The 20263-nt window shown below is 34.8% G+C and overlaps 1 protein-coding gene across 4 annotated transcripts in view; it reads right to left on the reverse strand.

Moving 5' to 3' along the window:
* Positions 1-1166: 1166 nt before the first annotated feature.
* tp73 (tumor protein p73) overlaps positions 1167-20263 on the reverse strand; it is a 42927-nt gene continuing 23830 nt past the window's right edge. For 3 of the 4 annotated variants that reach the window (XM_026270561.1, XM_026270560.1, XM_026270562.1), the window contains 10 exons: positions 12670-12856; positions 11379-11494; positions 10171-10280; positions 9561-9703; positions 9379-9467; positions 9178-9302; positions 8171-8319; positions 7155-7287; positions 4355-4448; positions 1167-2086 (listed from right to left, as the gene is read on the reverse strand). In XM_026270561.1, the coding sequence (XP_026126346.1) occupies positions 1760-2086; positions 4355-4448; positions 7155-7287; positions 8171-8319; positions 9178-9302; positions 9379-9467; positions 9561-9703; positions 10171-10280; positions 11379-11494; positions 12670-12856 (1473 nt within the window). In that variant the 3' untranslated portion in view covers positions 1167-1759. Of the gene's footprint in view, positions 2087-4354; positions 4495-7154; positions 7288-8170; positions 8320-9177; positions 9303-9378; positions 9468-9560; positions 9704-10170; positions 10281-11378; positions 11495-12669; positions 12857-20263 lie in introns of all 4 variants that reach the window. The other variant, XM_026270563.1, reaches the window with a different exon arrangement.

The raw sequence follows: 20263 nt of genomic DNA on the forward strand, positions 1-20263 counted from the left end.
CTCCAAAAAAAAAAAAAAAAAAGGTTTACAATTCAGCACATTTATTCCAAAATTCTTATTTTTTTGTGCTTTTTTGATCATAAAATCATAATGTGTGTGTGTGTGTGTGTATATATATGCAATCTGGGGATGAAATGCTACTTTAATACCTTGGCTGAGCCATAATTGTTCTATTACCAAAAAAAAGATATAAAAACCTTAATAAATTTAGAGACATTTACAGTGATTACATATGGTAAAGGAAAAATATACATTATATTAGTACAGCATGATAAATAAAACCTTGTCCTGCAAGGCTAATACCACAAAACTTTACAACTCTGACAACCCTTATGATGATCCAGTGTCTCCCTGTCAATAACATAATACTTAAAGGGATAGTTCACCCAAAAATTATGTAATTAATAACTCACCCTTCATGTCGTTCCAAACCCGTAAGACCTCTGTTTATCTTCGGAACACAGTTTAAGATATTTTAGATTTAGTCTGAAAGCTCTCAGTCCCTCCAATGAAGCTGTGTGTACGGTCTACTGTCCATGTCCAGAAAGGTAAGAAAAACATCATCAAAGTAGTCCATGTGACATTTAATGTCAGCCACATTAAAAAAGTTAACCGCTTAAATAATTGAGGATTAATGCATATTGGAGACTCGAACCGTTTCAAACGATTCAGTTCGATTTGGTGGACTGGTTCAAAAAGATCCGGTTACATCGAATGATTCGTTCGCGAACCGGATATCACAAACTGCTTTGTTTTGAACTCTCTCACAACAGACACGGAAGAGAAGATAATGATGAATAAAGTCGTAGTTTTTGTTATTTTTGGACCAAAATGTATTTTCGCTGCTTCAAAATATTCTAACTGACCCTCTGATGTCACATGGACTACTTTGATGATGTTTTTCTTACCTTTCTGGACATGGACAGTATACCTTACACACAGCTTCAATGGAGGGACTGAGAGCTCTCGGACTAAATCTAAAATATCTTAAACTGTGTTCAGAAGATGAGTGGAGGTCTTACGGGTTTGGAACGACTTTGGAACGAGTCATTAATAAAATAATTTTAATTTTTGGTTGAACTATCCCTTTAACATATAATTCATAAAATAAAATAAAAAAGTTGCAGTGTAAAAGCCACTTCAAAAAATGTGTCTTAGTATTAAAAAATGCTAATAATTAAAAAAATTTAATTCACTTTTATGGTGTTGTTTTCATCAGTGTTATTGTAAAACTTTGACGAAAAATTAACTAATTATAAGTGAAACTTATAATGCGAAAAATTATTCAAATACAGAATGCGTAGTTGTACACGTCTGGCTTTGATGAACCTGCGCTTTTCAAAATAAGTAAATATAAAGTATGATTTTTTATGGGTCAAGCATCCATTTGATCTACGGGCATCACTTCACACGTAATTCAATACATGATTGCACAATTATTATTTACACCAAGCCGAAATAAATAAGATAATGTTCAGAAATCATACACTGCTTTTAACTGTTCATAACTGCATCCTAATAATATCATTTGTTTTATCGACTGGATAATTTTTAGTGTGATGTGATTTAAGCATAACGCCACAAATGATAATCAAATAAAATTATCTATTTGAATCCTGGTCTTCATCAAAGCGAATCGTTTTTTTATTCCTCAAATCCCTTGTTGCCAAATATGGAAGTGCTACTATATGGAAATGCAAACTGTCCATCGCAGTAAAGAAAGCAGTACGGACGATGCATGGAAAGTGATGGGTCTTTCTCAGCGAGCGTCACTCTCTGCGAACTCCTCTTTAATGGAGTGCTTGTGTATCCTGCAGTCTGGCATGTCAAAGCCGAAGTCAGCCCACTCCTCCGCTCCCGCGGGAGCGCTGCGGTTGGGGATGGTGATGGTGTGCCGCACTCTGAAGTGCACAGCCTCCATGACGCGTTGCCGCTGCAGCTCTCCTCCGGCGCCGATGGCCATGCTGGCCATGTTACTGCTGGAGCGGATGAGCTGCTGGCCGTAATCGTGGCCCTGTCTCATGTCCTGCAGGCCCCTCCAGATCGCCATCCGGAACTGCTCAGGGATCTTCAATGCCCCAAGGTCCTGAGGAACACAAGAGTGTGTCTTACAATGAAGGCCACACTTCTACTTAATGAATAAATATAATAATAATAATCTGAAAAAGTTTTGTGTAAAGGGGTTGGGTTTAGGGTAAGGGGATAGAAAATACAGTTGGTACAGTAGAAAAACCATTACGACTATGGAATGAACCCTTAAAACATGGAAACTAAGGGCTTTCACGATTATGATAATTGTTGATTATTCCCTTGCAATTGTAATTGCGATTATTAATTGTGATTATTTAATATGTAATCATTAAATTGTTTATACCATAGTTTTATGCAACAGCATGCCATATTTATATATGAAAATAAACAAGCTGAAAACACTCAAACTGAGCTCCATGATTTCCAAATGTCGGCATCATTTATCAGCCACCGGCTCCCTGATTTTCAAATATCGGCATCATTTATCAGCCACCGGCTGCCCTGATTTTTAAATATTGCAATCATTTATCAGCCACCCTCTCCATGATTTCTAAATATCGGCATCATTTATCAGCCACCGTCTGCCCTGATTTTTAAATATTGCCATCATTTATCAGCCACCCTCTCCATGATTTCCAAATATCGGCATCATTTATCAGCCGGAGACTGCCCAGGTTTCTAAATATCTGCATCATTTATCAGCCGGAGACTGCCCAGGTTTCTAAATATCTGCATCATTTATCAGCCGGAGACTGCCCAGGTTTCTAAATATCTGCATCATTTATCAGCCGCCATCTGCCCTGATTTCTAAATATCGGCATCATTTATCAGCCGCCATCTGCCCTGATTTCTAAATATCGGCATCATTTATCAGCCACCGTCTGCCCCGATTTCTAAATATCGGCTAGTGAAAAACCCATATCAGTCAACTTCTAGTAAAAAATTAATGTTATTATAATGTTATACTAAAACTTATATTAAAATAATGGGGAAAATCCTTAAGATAACAAGTAGAAAGAAAGAAAAATGCATCTTAAGCATGCAGAATAACATAAGTGGACTGAACGGTTAATTACTGCTTTGAACGATTATGTTATTCTGGCATCCATAATTGTAATCACGATTAGAAATTCTATTTATTGTGCAGGCTTATTGTGCAGGCTTATTTGTATTAGCCCTGTCAAAAGATTAATCATGATTAATTGCATCCAAAATAAAAGTCTTTGTATACAGAATATATGTGTGTGTACTGTGTATATGTATTACGTGTACACACACACACACACACACACACGTATATATTTAATAAACATTTTTTAAAATATTAAATATATTTATATATAATATAAATTATATGAATATAAATATATACATGTAAATCCATACAAATATAAAAAAAATATATACACGTGTGTATGTGTGGGTAAATTTATATATATATTTATTTATTTTTGTATTATTCATTTACATAATACATAGTATACACACACATATTGTGTAAGAAAAAAACGTTAAACGATTAATCGTTTCACAGCACTAATTTGTATGTATACATTTGTGTGTGTGTGTGTTTTGCAATAAATTTAAAATATGCTGTTTCTATAGATATAATTGGCTAGTTTAAATTAGTATTTTAACTTTTTACCATATATTTTTTATTTATTTAGTTATGTTGTATGCAGTGCTTCATGGGATTCCATTTCCTTCACTAATACCATTAAGTCTTGTATATTTGTATATTTTTAGTTCAAATTAGTTTTTTTGTTGGGTAGATTACTTACAAAAATAATCTGAATCACACATATTAGTTAAAGTGGACTTTTTTTCTATTACTTTTCGATTACTTTTGACCTAATTTGTTTATTACAGACTTGAATGGGATTATTATTGATAAAAAAATGATTTGAAATGATTTGATCACGAAATGCAGTAAACATTACATTACAGCAAGTTTTACCAAAATGTATAAAAGTGTAAGTTAATTTACAAGGGAAAATTAAAAAGAATGAAAAAAGAATTAAGGAGAATCAATACGTTTTGAATAATTTACCGGCATTATGTGAATAATATGTAATCAAGTTATCCATTAAACAGTAACTGTAATCTGATTATTAGCATTTTGAAATGTAATATAATTGTTACAAGTACTTAATTTTTTATGAATCCAGATTTCATGAAATCAGTTACTACCCAGCTCTGCTCATAGTTTTTTAACTTTTGGTGACTTTTTAAAATCCCTACGGGAAACAAAATGAATGGAGAACAGGATAAAACATGAATGACCCAATAATGAAAGAGTGTATTGACTGAACTGTTGGTTTACCTCCATGGAAAGAGTCTGGAGGTGGTAGACACTCTGGAGTCCCTGTGATGTGAAGTAGTCGATGCAGTTTTGGCAGCCCAGGCTGGTTAAGAAACTGTTCGGAGAGAAAAGGAATCCCACTAAGACCAAGCGGCTGCGTCCTGTGAATTACATATTCACCCATGGAGAACATAACAAGCCAAGCACCACGGCATTTGCATCTGCACAGGGATTATTATCAAGAACTGATGGAATGATAATGAAAGTGTATTCAGGCAACAGAAGACTTGATTAAAATAAAGCATCTGTATTGTAATCAATATACACTACCATTCAGAAATTTGGTGATTTTTTTTCCCCTCACATTCTCATTAATACTACATTTATTTGATAAAAAAATCAATTTATATATATTTTTAATAGATACATATAATTTAAAATGTAATTAGTTGTACTGTTTTATTATTAAAATATTTTTGTGTAAACCATGAATCCCTTTTAAAGGGATCTTTGCTGGTTAATATCTTTTTTTTGACAATATAATATATATATATATTTTTTTTTCATGATTTTTATCATGACTACATATTTGCTGAATATAAAAAAAAGCTTTACTGACCCCAAACTTTTGAACAGTAGTGTAGTTGAATGAAATGCTGCATGCAAATGTTTGTGAATTAACATTTCAAAATGTGCATATGGTTTCATTTTACAAATAAAAATGCAATCACAACATGCAATTACATGAATGATGCATAACAAGTTTTTCATTGCATTGATCTTTTTATTATAAATATTTCACCAATAAAAAAATGAATTGCTTGATACAATCAAAACAGGAAATGTAAATATGAAGGTGACAAGAGTTATTTTAAAGGTAGAGCAACTGAGACAAACAGAACCACAAGTATGCAGAGGAAGATGTGCATGTCATTTTAAACAAAACATGGATTCAGAAACATTGGTTGCTTTGGCATAATTCTAGACGCCGACTTTTAATTTCACCCTGATACATTAAGTATTAAATGTAGAGGGAACACTGATATTAATAAGCACATTTGTGACAATGGAGTCTGGAAAATGACACATCTAGTTTAAAAATAAATATCACTCTAAGTGCCAATATATAAGACTTATGACTGACAAAGTAGCACAGATGACAATGCCATGTAAATAACGTGAACAGTTAACTGGGTGAAGGTAAATCAAAAAAAAAAAACATGTCCAACAGTGTAATATTTCAGTCCAAAAAAGAATGTATTAGCACCATTAAGATTTTGTTGACGACATTATTATATTACAAATTTTATATTAAAATGTTTAAATATTATACCAATTTACATATTTGTAATAAAAATTAAAGGAGATAAATTATTTAAATTGTTAACAAGTATTTGTTGTGCTGTCTTAAATGAATGTTTCTTTAATAAAAAACTTCTGAAAAACAACTACTGTAGCTAAAAATTCATAATTACTATTTTTTATTTAATAAAAAAGTAATATTTATAATACTATTTAAAAAATGTATATTGTAACAATTTAATATTAGAAAAATAAAATAGTATTAATAAAAAGTAATACAATTACCTAATATTATTAATAAAAAATAGAATTACATAAAAATATTAAATAAATCTATGACAGTAATGTGTATCTATGGGGGAAATTAGTTTGTCATGAAAATAATGTTACAGTGCAAAAAACAACAACAAATAAAAAATCTTAAAAGGTGCTTAAATCCAATCAAGCAAAATATAATATTTTTGATTTTGGGGAGTGCCAGACATGTTTTTTTTTTTTTTTTTTTTTGAGTTTCACCCAAATGATGAAAGAGCACAGGCCATTAATCAGAAAGGCACCTCGCCACCCCCTGTCCAGCCCCATGTGATAAATCAGTCATGAGTATAATTAAATTGATATGTTAACACAAAAAGTGGCATCTGAATATGTATAGTAAATGAAAAAGGTTACATGTTTTGCACACTAAAGTGTGATTTGAAAATGTTTCTCTGACCAGCAGAGGAATAGTAAGAAAAATCTTACTCGTATGTACAAATAATTACTACATCTGAAAAAGAAACCAAAAGCCTCTTTAAAAGCAAAGGTTTCATTATAAACAAAATCCTCTTTTGTGTATTAGCACAGAAGAAATAACATCAATATACTGTAATTACATGATTAACCATGTAAAGACAAATGTGACCCTGGAGCACAAAATCAGTCTGAAGTCGCTGAGGTATATTTATAATAGCCAAAAGTACATTGTAAGGGTCAAAATGATTGATTTTTCTTTTAGGCCAAAAATCATTAGGATATTAAGTAAAGATCATGTTCCATGAAGATATTTAGTAGATTTCCTACTGTAAATACATCAAAACTTCAGATTTGATTAGTAATATGCATTGCTAGGAACTTCATGTGGACCACTTTAAAGATGATTTTCTCAGTATTTAAATTTTTCAGATTCCAGATTTTCAAATAGTTGCATCTCGGCCAAATATAGCCTGATCCTAACAAACCACACATCAATGGAAAGCTTGTTTATTCAACTTCCAGATGATGTATACATCTCAAATTAAAATAAAATAAAATTGACCCTTATGACTGGTTTTGTGATTCCAGGGTCACAAATGATGAAGATAAGGAGAAACAAAATGATTTAAGGTTTATCTCTGTAAAATTAGATACGTCAGGCTGATTTCAGTCACACTGTTGTAAAAATAAATTGCTATTAAAATGATAAGAAGCATGTGTAGCTCGTGTGTGTGTGTGTGTGTGTGTGTGTGTGTGTGTCAGGTTGTGCTACTGCAGGGTGTAGTACCTGACGAGGCTGGGGTCGGGGTTGTAAGGAGGGGGAGGGGTACAGTGAGAGGTGGACACTATAGACTGAGACGCATGAGCTCCGTTCACATCGCCGTTCGACTGCATGTGGTGTCCACCCAGCATGTTCGTCCCTGCAGCCACAAACATACCAGAACCAGTCAACACACAAACCAGCAGATGACAGTCACAAGGGATTTAGCCAGTAAATGTGGGCCACTGTTAGTGTCTCGCTGTTTATTCAGTGAAAGCCAAGCAAATCAAACACAAGTGCATTTGCAGTGTACTTCAGATTTTAACAGTTCACTTTTAAAAAGGTGTACTTGTGTAGTGAAATAAAAGGACACTTAAGCATACTTAAAGAGAGGCACTTTCATGTTTCTAAGCACACTTAAGTGCACTCTGTCAATTTAGAGGTTTTACTTTAAAGCATTTTTTTAATAATTTTTTTTTTGTCATGCTTTAAAGAAGTACACTTACATGTACACGTGAAAAGAACCATGTGTGTGTTTGATATTGAAAGTTTTAATAAAAATATTCTCCATTCATGTTTTCCTGTAGGGATTTTAGGAAAGTCACTGAAAGCTATGAACATGTAGTCTGGATTACATAATCATATTCCCAAAATTATGTACTAAAATGCTAATAATCAGATTACAGTTACTTTTTAATGGATAACATGATTACATTTTAGATCCCTTAATCCTACCACTTTTACCTTACTATTAATAACCAGTAATTAGGAGTTAATCGGGCCAAAAATCATGGCTACTAGTTAGTGAATTGTGAAAATTGGACCTTAATATTAAGTGTGACCATTGAAACTATAATACATTTTCACCTCATTGCAATTAAAAGCATTTAAGTGTTGTGTGTGAGAGAGAGATGTGAAATAATGCAGACTTAAATTTCATGACCAATAAATTAAACTGGAAAAAAATGCTAATGTACAATCCACTGCAACAAGGTAATTGTATGAAATGTAGGGTTTATATGAAGGCACTTGTAGGCTCTCACCCATGTGTGTCATGGACGCAGAGGGTCCTGCGCTCTGCTGGGTCTGCTGTGTCACCAGCTGATTCACTGAGGGGAGCTTGCTGATGGGCCCCTGGATCTTATTCATGTTATTGAGAGTGCCATATGAACACGGAGAGGCAACGTGACTCCTGTCAATCACATGAGAGTAAGACACTTAATATACAGCACTCAATGGGGAACACTGAAGACTGGACGCTTAAGGAAGAGGTCATCATGAAACAATTCTGATATGACAGAACTGATATGAGTTCTGACAGTTCTGATAATTTGTTGTAAATTTAAAAGTAATGCGGTTACCGTATTTTCCGGACTATAAGTCGCACTTTTTTTCATAGTTTGACTGGTCCTGCGACTTATAGTCAGGTGCGACTTATTTATCAAAATTAATTTGACATGAACCGAGAGAAATTAACCAAGATAAAACAATACCGTCTCCAGCCGCGAGAGGGCGCTCTATGCTGCTCATTGCTCCTGTAGTCTACACTGAAAACATAGAGCGCCCTCTCGCGGCTGGAGATGGTAATGTTTTCTCTTGGTTCTAAATGAATGCGACTTATAGTCCTGTGCTACTTATATCTGTTTTTTTCCTCATCATGACGTATTTTTGGACTGATGCAACTTATACTCAGGTGCGACTTATAGTCCGAAAAATACGGTACTTTACTAGTTACTTGAAAAAGTAATCCGATTACTTTACTCCAGTCTTCAGTGTCACACGATACTTCAGAAATCATTCTAATATACTCATTTGTTGCTCAAGAAACACTTGTGATGTTGAAAACAGTTGTGTTACTTCATCTGAAACCATTCTTTGATTAATAAAACGTTTAAAAGAACATCATTTATTTGAAACATAAATCTTTTGTAACATTATAAATACTTTTGATAAATTTAATGCATCCTTTCTGAATAAAAGTGTAAATTTCTTTAGAAAACCAGACTCTGAATTTTTTACGGCAGTGTGTGATGTCTGTATAAGGACTCACTGTCTCTGTAGGAGCTGTTGTTGTTGTTGTCTGTATGAATCCACTAACTGTTGTGGTACAAACTCCACAAGCTCCAGACTGTCCTTTATCTTCATCAGGATGTCAAAGTTTTCCCGGCCTCGCACCTTCAAACCAATCCAAAAACATTAGAATGAACTACTAGAAGTATTAGAAAATCAAGCTGCATGCTTCCACACTCACTGGAATATAATACATCTCCTCTTCTCCATGCCGCCTCTTCTTGATGTTGACGGAAGGGCCTGCAATGTTGGCCGGAGTCTGTTTGAAATCTGTGAGGTCAGAAACAGAAGCTCCAGATTGGAAACTTGTATTGGAAATGATCTGATGAATGAAGTGCTGGTGGAAATCCATTGATGGCTCACTTCGTTTATTGGCATTTCCATTTTTGGCCACGCTCTCATTTAGAGCCTGTTGCTCCCTGAAATGATCCTCGTCTGCTTTGCGGTCTCGACCGGGACAGGCACAAATCCGGCCCTCAAACGAACGCCTGCCGAGAACCTGTCCGCTGCGGAAAACACGGTAGAGTTCAGCATAACCAAACCATGCAGCCTACGTCATGTGAATAGGTTGCATGTTGTTGTTGCATGCAGTTCACAATTAAAAGAATACATTTCAATGCTCAATTCGAAGTACGTTTTTGTTTACTTTTGTTGTTCTGAAGCAAATCCACTTAAAGGGAAAGTTTACCCAAAATGAGAATTCTGTCATCAATGTTTGCGAACTGATTTGAGTTTCTTTCTTCTGTTTCTGGTACCCTTTGACTTGCATAGTATTTAAAAAAATAAATAATTTAATCTATTGAAGTTAGTTATTTTGTGTTCTGCAGAAGAAACAGGTCTGAAACAACTTCAGGGTGAGTAAATCATGACAGAACTTTGGCTGATCTGTCCCTTTAAGAACCACTCTTTTGGAAGCAGAGAAAGATTTCAGTGTAAACGTGAGAAAGTGTCTGAGGTAAAGGTGTTCACTCACTCTCGTGTCTCCAGCGTGATGATGATGAGGATGGGCCTGCGGTTCATTCCCCCGACACAACTGCTGTTGCACATGAAATTATACAGAATGGTTGTGAACTCAGTCCCCACCTTGACAAATAGATAACAAAAGAGACAGATAATCAGTCCCAGAAGCATTGCATTATATTGTAAACAGAGGACATAGTGCGCTGTTCAGAGAAAAATATTTGCAATGAGAAGTTAAATTCACTTTAATAAATTAGTTTAGATTTATTCAAAAACACTGGATCCTGAGGGACGTTAACAATACGTAACAACTAGAAATAATTTATGTTAGTGTTACATTATGTAACTGTATTAGTTAGCAAACTAAAAAAGAAAATAAATTCTAAAGCCTGTATTAATTTACATTAATTCTGAATGTAGGTAATGTTAAATTCAATATTTAATTATACAATTACAAATATTTAGGCCTAAATGTTGTATCAGTTAATATTATTTAACGTATCTGAGTTGACATGAACTAACCATTGTATTGTTATTAACTAACGTTAATGAATATCATCAAATATCGCAACAAATAAATTGTTCATTGTTTACTTATGATGTAACTAATTAAACGTTAATAAAAAGTTGACTAATGAGACCTTTTTGTATAGTCACCAGTCAAACGTTTATCAATACAGTTTTAGTTCAAAACTGCTGATTATCAATACATTTCTTTGAATAAATTATTTAAAAGAAAACGCAATGTATTTCGTGATTGAACACCAGCACTTACAGTATGCAAGAAATATGCACCTCTAGGTGGCGCCAACCATTCGATATTCAACACAAAACAAAGCAACAGTGTAAAAAGAGGAATAACTGCAGGTATTATAACTGAGAATAATCTCTGGGCTATTTATAGCCAGTCAGAACGCGTTTAGCGTCCTGAACTGAATGATCACTGCATGCTTTGACTCGTCATTTTACCATCAATCAATACCTATATACTTGCGCACTTATGAATATGCATCTGCAAGAAATTCATGTTCGTTAGCTGTCGTGCCACAACAGGTACAAATATACAAAGTGTACATGATCTAAAACAGCACTAGAATGTTATATGAAGCATGAGGAACAAAAAATAAATATTAACATTTAATACATTAAATATTTTATTCATATTACAAACCTACTGACACTAAAATAAGTCTGGGACTTACATGCAATGACTGAACTGACCTGTGGAGCCTCATACGGGACGAGAGCACTCTGTCGGCCCGTCGCAGGATCATCCACATACTGACACAGATTATTGCCCTCCACCCGAATCAAGTGACTGGCAGGAGCTGTCTGACCTGGACAGAGGCAGCCGGACAAGAACGATTAGGAGTTAGAAGTGGAAGGACAACAGCAATATTTCCTTTTGTGGCATATGAAAGTGTGAATGTACGAGTTAGCTTTATTTTCAGTTCAAAACCTCACCGCACAATTTAGTTATACACTCATTGATGTTTTGGAAACAAGACCAGACAATCTGCATTTACATTTTTACTTTTTATACTTGAAAGTTATTTAATAAATTAAATATGACAGAACAAGCTGAAGACAAATGACTTAATAATTTGACCACAGAGTCTAAGGTTTTTAGGCTGACCGATAACTCGAGATTTACCGATATAAAAATTATAATGAACCTTTTTTTGGTGTAGTATTTGTGCACATGCACATTTATTAAGCCTAAAATATGTTTTAATGTTACTGTTTATGAGGATTGCATGATCTCCGAATAATATCGGTCTTTAAATATCGGTCTGCACTTTAGCACAATCTAATATACTTTGATATATCTTCAGTTGAACTTCAGCACTACTTCTGCGCAATTATAGTGCATTAAGTACAAAACTACTTGTTCCAATTTAGCAGAGTTTAAGTAAACCAGTTTAGTATACTAAAAGTGCAATTTATTAAGTACATAAATATGGAAATGTATTCGTAGTACACTTAGCATGAAATAAATGTATTTCTAAGCATATGTATTTTTCACTAAGGTAGTCTGATTTTAGTGGGCGGTTGTTTTTAGTCAAATGATGGATAGCTGGATGATGTTCACATTCATATCTTATCTTATAACAGACAGATCCTAGAACAGACAGCTGTATTTGTATCTGTAAGTTATACAATTTCAACGTTCATCTGAATTTGTTTGATTTCTTTTTTATCGGAAAATGACTTTTGTGCATGTAACCTCATGTTATCAGGTTAGTATAATAATATTAATTTGATTGTTTTGAGAACAAGAAAAACAGTTAAATAAAATGTCACTATCACATTTTATTTTTGTTAGGTTATTGGTGTGTGTTTCAATAATGAGTTTAATTAATAAATGCTTTTAAATCTGCTGCTGTATAAATGTCCTATTTTAGTTATAAATGCTTCCACACGTCAGATCAGTAAATGTAATGTAAACACAAGCAGTCAAATAACAGAACAAGTTATTGCATTTATGAATAAAGACTGAATTTTGTCATACTTTCATTGAAGTCCCGTCCGAGTTCATGGTTGGGACAGCGTTTGACCACCTCTGTGACGTGTTCGGCTTTCTTGTAGATGGGCATGGCTCGTATCACGCTGCCGTTTGGGGGCGAGGAAGCCAGCTTGATCTGAATCGGACAGGTCTTGGCGATCTGACAGTACAGCTTCTTGAGCAACGGAGAGTACTGCACAAATATATATATGCAGAGATATATATAAAAATACAGAAATAAACATTTGAAACACTGCTTGGTGAAACCAAGATTTGAAAAAGGCATACTTTTTCTAAAATACACTTCAGTCCTGGGTCTGTCATGGAAATATGATTGTCTTTATGACGCTAGATGGCCACGCATGTTTAAAATATAATCCTTTATAGATGAAGACAAGGCATCTGATTATAAACGAAGAAGACGTCATCTGATGAGGTCTTTCTTTCACACACTCACACACACACACAGACACACACACAAGCATGTCAGATCCTGTCTAAAACTATAAAGACATTCCAAATATTCCCTCAAAAACCAAATGTACAAGCCTGCTTTGTGCAGACTTGTATTAATGTGATTCAGATTTTATGAAAGGGAGATTGTATGCCAGGTGCTGCAACAGAATAAATATCATGAACACTGCCACCGATGTTGCAACCGCACTTCATACAATCGTAAGTGTTTCCCATAAAGCTACATTATATAGTAGTCTGACTTAAATAGTACAAGTGACATCTGATCTGTCTTAAATCCTATTAGAATCAAATTCTCTGTCAAAATTAAACAAACCAAAATAGCTGACTTGAATCTAAGGCTGATGATACATGATATAACTTTTTCAGAACTCAATTATATTTCTAATAAGATGCTAAAGAAACATGAAGTTCGTATCATTATATTTAAGATATAGTACTGTCTTCAAAGTCCAGTTTGCAATTTCACATGGTGGATGATAAATGTATATTATTTGACGGATGTGAGTCATATTTAGAGCATGAATATCACAGAGACTATGACTCAATGACCACCCAGAACAAACGAGCAAACCCAGCAACACTATGATAAACTAACCGTTTGTGTCGAGTTGTTACAAATGTTTCATCATTCATCTGTATCTTTGTTTACAATCTCCAGAAAAATCTACAAAAACTCCTTTAAAGTGATTTCCCAGCTAATCTCTTAAATCTACAGTAAAAGTAGTGAGACCGTATTTTTACAGTAGTGTTTAGCTGTAGTTGTTTTACTAATGTAAGAACATCAGCACAACTTCCTCTCACACTTTCACTGAGAGATTATTCAAATGAGTAACAAACACCCATAAACACTCAGAGAGGAGAGAGAGAGATGGGAGCAGATGTCTCGATTATACACTCTACTCCTGGAATACCTTGCAGCTGAAATTCTCAATCCATTGAAAGAATTGAAATTATTTCAAAAATGGCTTGAAAGATAAGGACAACAATGTGTTGTGACCACACAGGAACATAACGAGCTCCATTAGCAGTGTTGGGGAAAGTTACTGTAATGCATTACAATATTGCGTTAATCCCTTAAAAAAGTAACTAATTACATTACTTAGTTACTTTTAATGGAAAGTAATGTGTTACGCTACTTTTATGAGCAGGGCTTGATTGTAAAAATAAAAGCCCTTTCACACCAAAAAGTAGAATGAATAAACCTCAGGTTGAAGGGAAAGTAAATTTTGTAGAGTAGAACACAGGAGAAGACGGTTCAACACTCTTCAGCAATAAAAACAAACAAAGAAAGAAGCACAATTGTTAGTTTATCTAAAGTCGTTTTGCTTATTAGTATGGTTGAACTAAAATCATTAAAGGTCAGCAGCAAAGACATTAGTTAATAAAATGAAATCAGATACATTTGTGTTATTTAACAGTTAATTATTACAGGTTTGTGTCATATTCTGAGTTGGCATTCCACTGTTTTAATTCATTTTTATGATTACTAAATCTGTTTTTATGTGAGTGGGATGAATTAATGCACATTCACATTTAGTCTAGAACTACATCATGTTCACACAGAGCACACAATGCCTCTGTACTTCTGATTTCTCCCAATATGGGGACAGGAGACATTTCAGTCAATAAATGGGAAAACAGAATAACTGAGATATTTCCTTGTAAATTAAAAAAAAATGCTTTACTTTACTAGTTACTTGAAAAGAGTAATCTGATTAACGTAACTCGAGTTACTTGTAATGCATTACCTCCAACACTGTCCATTAGTGATGGTCCTACACTCATAAAAAACCGAAAGGTTCCAAACAACGATGCCACAGACAAAGTCATTTAAGCTCTCCAAAGAACCTTTTAGTGACAAACCATTTTTTTATATATAAATATATATTTAGAACCCTTTTTTGCTATGGAATGGTTCCTAGGATTCTAAAGGTTCTTCATGGAACCTTAAATGCCATAAAGAACTTTTTATTTTATTATATATATATATATATATAAAGATTGTTCAATAGATTCTTACGTCTTATCACATCTTCGGTATAATAAAGAACAAAGACTGTTATCAAGAACCATTTTTGCTGCATAGGGTTTGAGTGGCTAATCGCTGTTGAAGTTATATTACATAAAGGTTTAAATAACTTAACTGGAGAATAAATAGTTATTAGCTCAAAAGTTTATTGTACACTAAAATAAAGGTTCCAAATAGGTGTTTTTTTATAGCGATGCAAGAACAATTCTGGGTTCCCAAAATAACCATTCAGTGATCAGTCCTTAAAAGAACCATTGTTTCTTTTGCAAAGAACATTTTTATAGTCAGAATTTATATTTTTCTTTTTGTCCAGTGGAAAGATTCCATGGATGTTAAAGTTTCTTCATGAAGCCACAAATACAACAAAGAACCATTTTTAAGTCTGGCATCAGATGGTCAGAACCAACCCTTTCTGTTTTTAATCAGAGCCTTAATTTTTACGTCTTTAACCTTAAACGCGGAAGTGACGAGGAAATCTTGAGGGCTCAAATCAAGCGAAAGCCCAGTAAACTGGACTATCAAAAGCTGAACCTACATGTGTGACATTCTCTGAAATAATATAACATTTAATATAATCATTTAATATTTTTTTCTAGATTGCAAGCACACAAAACAAAGCAGGAAACATGCATGTGGTTTTGTAGACATCTTGCTTGATTACACTGGCAGCTGCGTGGCTCGCCTGCAGTGGAGACCCAGTGTAAGTGTTGTAAGGTGGAATAAGATGATGGGCTGGAGGAAGGTGAGCATTGGAAAGGCGCAGGTTCAGGCAGGCTCGGCGGCCTAAGTGATAATGACGAGTCTGACAGGCTGATGGGCAAGTTTCAGCATGCCACCCGCAAATTCAGCCAACTCCCCGTCTCCATCAATAAATTCACAAATGTGCTGCCTATGCTAACGCCTGTGAAACTGCAGCCAGCATCACATACGCTACAGCTCCGTCGTGCCTCCCAAGACGCGCTGCACACTACAAACAAAGAAAAAAATGAAGTTTCTTAAAAATTAAGACTTAATCGTTTTAATACTTAAAGTAAATGATGATGAAAAACATATTGCAGTCATTTAAAACATATTACAATAATAGAATAGTTAGAATAAACAAAGATAGTTCAAATGTTTTTTATTTTTTATTTCTTCAGAGGATGTTCTTTTAGGAGCCACAATGTTGTTGTTGTTTTTTTCTCTCCAAAAATAAAAATTCTGCCATCATTTTTTTCACTGTCATGCCATTCCTGTAAGAATTTTTTTTTTGTGGAAAACTAAAGAAGATATTTTGAAAAATGTCCAATGCCCACACTGTTGTTTTGGACCGCACTTACTTTCACTGTACAGATAAAAACTGTTTTGTTATTTAGTTTTTCTCCACATCATATCAAAACAAATATTTGTTATTTTTACACACATTGATGACATTTATTCTCAAGTTTTTCGGATTCACTTGAAGTCTGTTTGAGCCTCGTCTGAGCTCAGAGTACATTACTGATTTCCATATTTTTGGAGCATCATATTTTGGAGTTGGCTGCTGTTTCCTGACATGCTGAAACAAGTATTCTTTACAAGGAGGGGCAGAACTTTTTTTTTTTTCTTCAAAACAATTAAAATATTCAACCCCCCAAAATAAAAACACATTTCTTTCCGAACTGTAATTTCAAGGGAAAACCATTTGGCATGTTTCAGTTTCATTTCAGATCTCTGAATTCAGAAAGAGAAGACATTTTTGAGCAACATTTGAGGCTAAAACTAAATTAAAAGTTTTGGCTAAAATTGCATAAGGAACAGTTCGCATAAAAAAAATATATATATTATGGGTGATGCGACTGATCAATTAAGCAGAATGTCCAAGATGCTCTTTTCCACACAATGAAGGTGAACAGCTGTCCCTATAATCCACTTTCACTGTATGGGTGGACAAAAAAAGTTTTGACAATCTGCTAATTTTGTATATATTTGGTCTATGCAAGTAAGATGACTTTGCATGATTTTTCATTTTTTGGTGAACTATCACTTTAAGTTCACAGCAAACAAGTCATACCCAAACCAGAAAAAATTATGAAGGAACCAATCGATTTTATATTTAAAAATTAATAAATATATTGCCGTTTGTGTGCCTGCACATTTGTATGAAATCATTTTGAGAGGAAGGATGCGCTGGCTGTGTTCGGGCTGTGTTTAGACCCGCTGGCTCACTATGAGGGTAAAAGCTAGGAAGATCAGCCTCAAATACTCCAGAAGCAAAGACGTGCTCAGACTTGCCCTACTTATACGCCAACAATGAAAAAAAGTGTTAGGGTCTTTATTGGAAACGCTGAGGTGTCAGAACTCATTTTCATCCCTTATGACTGCCCCTGCTTTAAGCCTATAAGCTTTTAAACAGTTATCCCTAACACACGGTTTGTTTTTATGATTCACTCGGTGATATCATACCATAATTTGAGCCTAAAAAGACAGAGGCAAAGGCCCAGGCAAAAACAGACATGATTCAGGAAGATAGCAGAAAATGACCTTAAAACCTTTTCAGCGATGAAAAAGCTCCACCTTTAGGAGCTCACACAAGGTCACCTGATAAACACAGCTGAATGAACGGAGGGACTTCAGAACCAAGGACAGAGACCTGGACTCTGAAATACTGCTCGATTTTGAGCATTACTGCCTACAAACGTATTTATTATTACTAAATAAAAGCAGAGAATGATAAGAAGGAAAGTGTTTGAATGAAAAAAAATAAAAGCAAAAAAAAAAAAAAATCTGTAATTTTTGTAAATGTAATCTGTTACAATTATTCACCCTCAAACTGTTCCAATCCTCCTGTATAAATATCTTTATAACACTCAACAAAAAATAAGTTATTTTGTAGAATGTTTTGCCTGCCTCCGGAAAATTACATGTGGTTTAATAAAACAATGAAAGGTACAATTTGTAAGATATTTTCAGTAAAATATACAAAAACCACTAGGCTAGTTTTATATATTTTGTCCAGCTGACTACTAACAATATCTCTAATGCTTTCAACTACTTGTAAATCATGAGAACATTCCCATTCTAAACAGTGACACGGGGCAGTGCAGTCATTGGCGTTAGTTTCCCTTTGTTACCGCCTTTACTGACGTAGAAACCACATGACAACAGTGTCGAGGACAAATGCGGAAGCAGTGTATAGCGTCCAGCAAACCACTAGCTTGCTTCAAGCACTTCCTTATTTACTTCTTCTTGCACGTTTCATGGTGGATTGTGTTACTTATTTATAGAACATAATTACCGTTTACCGTCTGCCACTGGTTCTGTCGACAAGGACAGCTCCCGTAAACGTAAGCGTACGGCCAACCAAACAACCCAAGAAGAGTTTGGGACAAGAGGAGAGAAAGAGCGAGGATCAATATCGCTGTTGCATTTTCTAGATGGAGAGAGCTTCGCGACAAACTTCAACTAGACAGAGATGCCGATCTCACTTGTGTTTTACTCGACAGGTGAGTTGTTTTGATTCATATCTTTACAGAAAACGTATTCTATTATAATGATCAACAAGATTAGTATTATTGAGCATACAGGCCAAACGCGGGGCATCGCATCTCTAGACCCGCGTGAGGACGCGTCTTTTCCATCGTCTGATTTGCATTTTGCGTATTTGCATTGACTTTGTATGTAATCTACTCGTGCTATGTATGCCCAATTATTGTGTTTGAATATACATGAGTGTATATATTTGTTGAACAAGTGGTAATCGTTTTCATATCGGCTGATTGATGGCCGTCAGCGGTTGGGTAAAAGACAACAAATCCCATCATTCCACGCTCTTTCTTAGCGTCATCAAACCACGCGATTGTTATTGTTTTGGTAGTGCGCCCTCTAGTGGCAGGTCCTACAACCTGTACCTTTAATACAAGCATAATTATTGGCAAACATCAAAGCCAGAAGGATTTATACGAGTGAGGAAGCATTACCACAACTATTCTACCACAGTTGATTGTGAAACGCAGAATTAACGAATGGTTCGTCCATGAGGCTGGCTAAGAGGAATGTTGCTTCAGGTAGCAGTGAGAAGCCCACTGCGGATCAAATAGATTACAGTCAAAATGCCCCCATGCCTCTCCCAAAGCATCCCGAGGCTACACAAACCAAAGAGCATCATGCTTTAACCCCTCAGTTCGCCACACAATGACTCATTTACCACTTACACATTAATCCTCAGCCTGCAAGCCTTTGTATTACACCTGGAAATTCCCTGAGTTTGAGCTCACACTGGCATACCACTTAACTTAACAATAATCCTGAGCCATTTCTCCCTTTCTCCAATTCTTTTGGAGGATAAAGTAAACAACTGCATGGTCTTTTAAAGTGGGTGGCCGAGTGAAAACGAAAGCTGTCACAAATAAATAAATAAAAATAAAATACAATTCTTCTTGTCAGCCTATGATGGGCATTTGCATCTAGTAGATGTTCTGAAGTTACAAAAAAAGCGTGGAATCTATGATATTCTTTAAATGAATCTATGTACAGTACATTTAAGAACAGATGTGGCTTTTTTTTTTCTCTTTTTTAAAGATCCGATTCCAGGAAAACATCTAAAATATAGATCATACAGTCATCTTGGCTTTTTTTTTTCTCTTTTTTAAAGATCCGATTCCAGGAAAACATCTAAAATATAGATCATACAGTCATCTTACATTTACAATCGTAAAGATATTTCTGTCCAATCAAATGCAAGATAATCTTCGTCCCGTAATGCCACCTTTGGAAATGTTACTTTACGTAGAAGAACCAATACTAATTTCGGAATCTACTTTGAAATCTGTCTTCAGTTTGTATATGAGGTGAAGACACCAAGGACCAGTTTTACTAAACAGAGCAAATTAGCGCAAGAGCAAAATTCCAAAACAGCAGCGATGGGTGCGTAAATGTCTGTGGGTGATTTACTAACAATTAAAGAATACACGCGCAACACCATATTTACATATCGACCAGCGCTATATACCAAGCGCAGTGCAAACTGAATGCAGAGGTCATGCCCATCAGTTGCGGGTGATCGCAAAATAGTTTAAGAAAAGCTTTTTTTTGGGGGGGGGGGCATTAAATGCCAGTAATATGACAAGCGCAATT

Source organism: Carassius auratus, chromosome 8, assembly GCF_003368295.1.
Source record: "Carassius auratus strain Wakin chromosome 8, ASM336829v1, whole genome shotgun sequence".
NCBI lineage: Eukaryota > Metazoa > Chordata > Actinopteri > Cypriniformes > Cyprinidae > Carassius > Carassius auratus.